General features: G+C 44.4%; 1 protein-coding gene across 1 annotated transcript; it reads left to right on the top strand.

Moving 5' to 3' along the window:
* The first annotated feature begins 1,906 nt into the window (after positions 1 to 1,906).
* On the top strand, positions 1,907 to 5,341 carry trir (telomerase RNA component interacting RNase). The gene is made up of 3 exons (XM_053637969.1): positions 1,907 to 2,557; positions 3,060 to 3,137; positions 4,757 to 5,341. The coding sequence occupies exons 1-3, from the start codon at positions 2,228 to 2,230 to the stop codon at positions 4,862 to 4,864; spliced, it is 516 nt and encodes a 171-aa protein (XP_053493944.1). The 5' UTR covers positions 1,907 to 2,227; the 3' UTR covers positions 4,865 to 5,341.
* Positions 5,342 to 6,257: the final 916 nt, after the last annotated feature.

Genomic DNA, 6,257 nt, shown 5'->3' with positions numbered 1-6,257 from the left:
GAGAGAGAGAGACTATATAAGGTAAGCTGTTTATTCTATAAGTGAGGATGGAGCAGGAGCCAGCTTGTTTTACGTAACATTAAATGTAACAATAAACGGATAACAAGTACTGCTTGTTAATTAATGACTAAAATGGCATTGTTGGGACGTTACTGTGGTATAAGAGGAATGAAACACTCAAATTTGGGGCGGTGACAGTAACTCTGCCTCAACGCCTCATTGTGTCGCCAATTTATTTTTCTAAAAAACAAACTGCGCAACATGGAGTGTTTTATTCCTAAAGAGACATTACGTGTAATTTTCATGAGTTATTGCAGCTTTATCCAATCAATTACATAACAAAAGTGTTCTTTAGGAGTTATTTAAGGGTTCCTTGTATAACTAAGGGTCAGAATACACTATATGACCAAAAGTATGTGGACACCTGACCATGCTTTTTCCCTAAACTGTCACAGCAAAGTTGGAAGCACACACCAGTATAGAATGTCTTCCTTTTCCCTTCACTGGAACTAAGAGGCGCAAACACTGTTCCAGCGTGACGGTGCACCTGTACACAAAGCCAGCTCCATGAAGACATGGTGTGTTAAGTGTGAAGGTTGGAAGAAGGTGGAAGAAATGGAGTGTCCTGCACAGATCCCTGACCTCAACCCCACTGAACACCTTTGGGATGAACTGGAACTGGAGCCTCCTCGACATCCCAACATCAGCACCTGTCCTCATCCTCACTTACGCTCTTGTAACTGAATGATCACAAATCCCCACAGCCACGCCCCCAAAATCTAGTGGAAAGCCTTCCCAGAATACTAGAGCGCATTATAACAGTAAAGACGGAATAAATCTGGAACGGAACGTTCAATAAGCACACGTGTGTGTGTGTGTGATGGCCAGGTGTCTACATACTTATGACCATTTGTATACTTAAACTCCTTCACCAGGGATGTCTCTTCCCTCGCCTGAAGGCATCAACTGAATGTTTTCTGGGAGAGAATCGTCATAGGCTTGGATTTTGATGTGGTGGTGTTTCAGCCCAGCAGCGAAACTTTACTGTACTGGAGATCCACTTTGGATATCACTGCTTGGCGTGAAGAACTATTCTATTCTAATCCATTTGGTTTGCAGCAAGAAAACTAATCTGTTCTGTAAGGTTTTTTTTATATACATCTATACAAGATTTTCTAGGCGGTAAAACGAGGTCCTGACTCTCAGTGGTCATTAAAAATCCCAGGACCCTTATCGTAAAAGAGTAGGGGTATAAGCCCGGTGTCCTGGAGAAATCCCCCTGTTGGCCTTCTCTATAATAATATAATATATTGGCCCCCTAATAATCTCCATCTCTGAATTGCCTACATCAGGGGTTCCCAAACTTTTCCAGGGCAAGGCCCCCCCAAATGGCATTAACATTTGACCAAAGCCCCCCTTTTGCAACACATTAAAAATACAGACTTCTGAATATATCTATTAATAATTACATCTTTACATTACATTACATTAGGAATTGATTCTGCCTGTGTGTGTGTGTGTGTGTGTGGTTGTCTGAGAGTGAGAAAGAGAAAACATACTAGTGGGAGGGATGGGCACACCAAATTGTTGAGGCCCCCCGGGCGCCCCCTGGCGGCCCCGACTTTGAAAACCACTGGCCTGCATCACTCTCTCACCTCCTCCACTAATACCCGGAGTGTGGAAGGTGTTCTGGCGCACTATGGCTGCCGTCTCATCGTCCACCAACCTCCATACAATGTAACGCGCTTTGAGTGTCTAGAAAAGCTCTCTATAACTGTAACTCCATCATTATACCTGTGTATAAATCCGGTACATGCAGTGCGGTGCGGTGATCAGACTCCACTGCAGTGCACCTTCATGTCCTGCGGGTGGCGCTGAGGCGCGTCTGAATGAACAACAAGCAGAAAGAGACGAAGCAGAAGAAGAAGATTTCCAAAATGGCGGCTGAGCGACGATAAAGCGAAAATTAAAGTTGTCTGGAAATTTCCGTGTCGAATTTAAAATGTTGCGTGAATAAAGCCGCGGTTTGGTTGTGTTTTAGTGTAGTGTAGTCGCTGGAGAGGTTACACGAGTCGGTCTGTGTGGCGGTGAACGCGGTTTGGGGTTTTATTTGGACATTTTTTTGACGCCGTTTTCTTTTTGTGTGTGTGTTTGTGTTGAACCTGTTAAAGACTCCTAACCGGTCTGGGAAAGCAGTGTATCGCTGACCGAGACTAAAACCCGCAGCATGGAGGAGAAAAGGAGGAGCGGGAGGAGCAGGGAGAGGAGCAGCAGCAGCAGCAGCAGTAGCAGCAGCAGTGGAAGTGAGTCGAGCAGCGGGCCGTCTTCCCCCGCCAGACCCGGATCCGGAGCGGCCAAAGCGGGCAGCAGCAGCAGCAGCGCCGCCGCCGCCGCCGGAGGAGGGAGAGGAGGAGGAGGAAACGCCTTCGCCAACGACGGCAGCTTCATGGAGCTGTTCAAGAAGAAGATGGAGGAGGAGCGGCGGAGAAAGGAGCTGGAGGAGGCGGGCAACGTGCCGGCGACTGAGGACAAGAAGCCCGTTAGCGTGGCCAGCTTTGTAAGGGGGTTTATAGCAGTGTGTCTCACTTAGACACACACACACTCAAGAGTCAGATCAGATTCAGATCAGATCACTGTGTCCTAGCTAGAGAATGTCAGGAATCATCTAAAAATCACGTGCACACCCTTTTTTGTTTGTTTTGTTTTAATCACGGCAGCGTTTCAGGTGTTAAAACCTCACTCAGTAGTGCTAGATGATGTGTAAGATGATCTCGTAGTAGAGTGATGTTTTGGAGACGGAAAGCTGTTAGAAAGCTTCCCTCCAGGTTCGTCTCAGGCAGTGGTGATAGACCTGTTGAGCTTGATTTATGTGTGAGATGATGATGATGATAAGCTCCATGAGCCCTGCTACTGTGAAGATGGTGTTATTGAGACGGTCTGTTGAGGGGCGGGTGATTGGCGCCTACTGTATGCTGCTTTGTCCTTGCTGTCCTGAGAGAAGGGCAGGCGTGTCCGGGTCGGCCCGTGTAACGGTTTCAGTCTTCTCCCCCCCAACCCAGGTGGGCAAGCGCAGAGGCGGCGCCAAGCTGGCACTCAAGACCGGAGTGGTGGCCAAGAAGCAGAAACACGACTCGGAGGTGAGTCTGAACCACCCGCTTTCCGAAATACAGCACCAAGCAACCGACACCTCGCAGATATTTCAGTGTAAACATATTTCAGACTGGAGTTTTCCTTTAACATGACCTGATACCTTCAACAAATAACACCATCGTGTCATTTAGAGAGAGAGAGAGAGAGAGAGAGTGTGTGTGTCAGAGAGAGCGAGAGAGATTTGAATGTTAAAGCACTTTGTGTTGGCGTAAGTGTGAGTTGAACTTCAGCCTGACTTGGAGCATGTAACGTAATGTACAGTCAGGTCGTTAAATAAATATTTGGACTTTGATACGGTTGCGATTCAAAACAGACGCATTAGAGAGAGCGCAAATTCCTCAAGCGTGGCGACATCAACTATTTGGGACGTGCTTAAAAAGAAAGAAGGCACTGCTGAGCTCAGGAACACCAACCAGGCCTGGTAGATCATTGGTCCGGATGAAGAGCGTCTCCGGGAGGTAGGTGTGTGTGTGTGTCAAAGTCAACAATCAAGAGCAGACTTCACCAGAGGGTTTACCACAAGATGTGAACGAAAATACGCCCAAACGTTGGGCGAATATGGATTTACAAACGTCACGTACGAGCTACGTACATTACGCACTTATTATATGATAAAACCTTTCATACGCACACTGCCGGTCAAAAGTTTGTGGACACCCGACTGCGACCTTCCTCATGATGTTAAAAATCTTTTGATCTGAAGGCGTATGATTAAACGCGTGAAATCGGCGTCGTAGAGAAAAATATAATCGTCCCGACGTATTCGTTTCTTTCATTACAAAACTAACATTTTATTTACAAATAAATCTTTATGTTTTTAAAGGGAAATATTCCGAAAAGCAGGCGATAAGAGTCCGGCGTCAGTGTGAACTCCTTTAATACTGTTTAAAAATCATCTCAGGGAAATTCCTCAAGACATCACTCGAGAAAACGCCGAGAACGCATTTCTGCAAACTCTAGGCGAAAAAATCATCTACTTTGAAGATGCTTTTATTATTTTTGATTTATTTTGGATTTTTTAGCACAACAGAATTCCCATAGTTCCCTTTGTGTTACTCCAGAGTTTTCATGACTTTATTATTATTCTAAAATGTGGAGGAAAAAAAAATATTTATTTATATATATATATATATATATATATATATATATATATATATATATATAAACATCCATTTGGGGTCAAAAAGTTAAAGAACACCTTGTTTGTTGGAAAATAATAATAATGATAAACGAGGATATTGATTCTCTAATATGGAAGCACTCACATCTGGTCCTGACTTCCTGTTTCAGAAGGAAATGTTTGTATATGAATTCAGATCATGCTTTCGTCAGCACTTTAGATACGGTGTGTTCTGTAAGAACAGGGATGAGTGGGTGTGTGTGTGTGTGTGTGGGTGGAGTAAAAGAAAGTAACACCGTTTCTGCAGCTTGTTTTGTGTTAAGACTCTCGTACATCTCCAGGTCTTTGTCTTTCGTCCTCGTCCATTTTTGGTTCTTTTACTGACCCTGAAGACGCGCTGCACTTTAATCTCTAACTGTTTGGTTCAGATATTTGTATGAATTAGTGCCACATGTCCTAACTCTCTCCATTTGTGTGTGTGTGTAGGCTGAGACGGGTAAAGGAGACGCCTGGTCTAAGTACATGGCCGAGGTAAAAAAGTACAAAGCTCACCAGTGTGGAGACGACGACAAAACCAGACCTCTGGTCAAATAGACTGTGGCTGAGCGGCGTGCGGTGCGACGTGACATCTGACCTCCCCCTCCACATTCATACACTCTCTCACACTCACACACACACAGCCCAGGATCAGTCACGCCCTGCGCCCTATCCTCTGGTGTTTCCTCTCTTTCTCCTCTTTTGTTTATAGGTTTCCAGTGTTAGCGTACCCATCCTGTGCAGCGTGTGTCAGGTGATCCAGATGCTTTGTAAACACATCAGTACGAGCCTCATCTTCATCATCAGTGTTGATGTTCTCGAGAGAGAGAGAGAGAGAGAAAGATGCTCTGTGGTGTGTTTAAGTATCTGGACTGATGTCACACCCCTTTTCTCTCTTTTTTTTTTTTGGTGTTGTTTTGTATAATTCTTTTGTTTGTTTCTCGATAATTCGATGTCACCTGAAGTCAGTGGTTTAAAAGAATAAATAAATAAATAATAAAATGCCAAGCTCTGAGTGGAGTGGTGGCCAGTCGGGATTGTATCTTGTGGCGTTCTTCATGGTGCTGATTTACACAAATGATCCAGTTTCATGAAAGCGATTCATCGAATCCTGTCCAGTCATTTAACAGCTGACTAATCACGTGAGGATTTTATTATTAGTATTTGTGTTTTTGACAGTTTGAACTCCTCACTTTATGGTGTTATGTGGCCACGACCCTTCAAAACATCGACACAAATCTGACTGGTAACTGTTTAATGTATCAGAGGGGTGTGTGTGTGTAAAGACTCATTTATGACTTGGACCAGATTTAGAGATATTAATTGTTTTGATAAACCTGCGCGCTCTATATCTTTTTATAGATAATAACGTTTGCAGGTGGAAGACGGGATTCAACGAGGGCAAATAAAGACCCCAGATCAATGCTGCAGCTTTCCATGATCACCATGGCCACCGGTGTGTGTTAGTGGGACACGCTCCTGATCCATGACGACCCTCATGTCCCCTGTGATTATTTATATACCGTTTTGGTTATTTAGACATTTTCAGCATGTAAGAACGAGCAGTTACGGATTGTGGTGAGGATCAAAAGAGACAGAGAGAGAAAAAAAAAACAGTAACAGTATAAACCAAGCTGTGGTGATCAGCATGATAAGCCCCGCCCACTTTACATCGAACCTTGGAGAAATTGTAGGACGGTTCACTTGCTACAGCCCGATAAAAACTCTAACCCCCGCCCATCAAATGAATTCCCAGTCTTAAATCATTTCCAGGGTGGGTCCGGGACACGTTTTTAAATACCACAGCGCTCTGTTTAGTGTTTTTTCCAGCAGCGTTCGTGCTGAACCTGAGATTCTCAGAGTGGCATCCAAGGCTCTGTGAAGTTTATCAAGGGGGTGTGTGAACTTCATTCAGTCTCCATTATTCTCATTTATTACTGTAATCTGTAAC

This window comes from Ictalurus furcatus, chromosome 12, assembly GCF_023375685.1.
Source record: "Ictalurus furcatus strain D&B chromosome 12, Billie_1.0, whole genome shotgun sequence".
Taxonomy (NCBI): Eukaryota; Metazoa; Chordata; class Actinopteri; order Siluriformes; family Ictaluridae; genus Ictalurus; species Ictalurus furcatus.
The sequence above is the reverse complement of the archived record's forward strand: the minus strand, read 5'-3'. Positions and strand labels throughout refer to the sequence as shown.

What these genes read in the sequence shown, in the direction of transcription:
- trir (XM_053637969.1), top strand. Translation starts at nt 2,228, where the DNA reads ATGGAGGAGAAAAGGAGGAGCGGGAGGAGCAGGGAGAGGAGCAGCAGC. An exon ending in CCGTTAGCGTGGCCAGCTTT is followed by an intron (nt 2,558 to 3,059) that starts GTAAGGGGGTTT and finishes CCCCCAACCCAG; the next exon opens with GTGGGCAAGCGCAGAGGCGG. An exon ending in AGCAGAAACACGACTCGGAG is followed by an intron (nt 3,138 to 4,756) that starts GTGAGTCTGAAC and finishes GTGTGTGTGTAG; the next exon opens with GCTGAGACGGGTAAAGGAGA.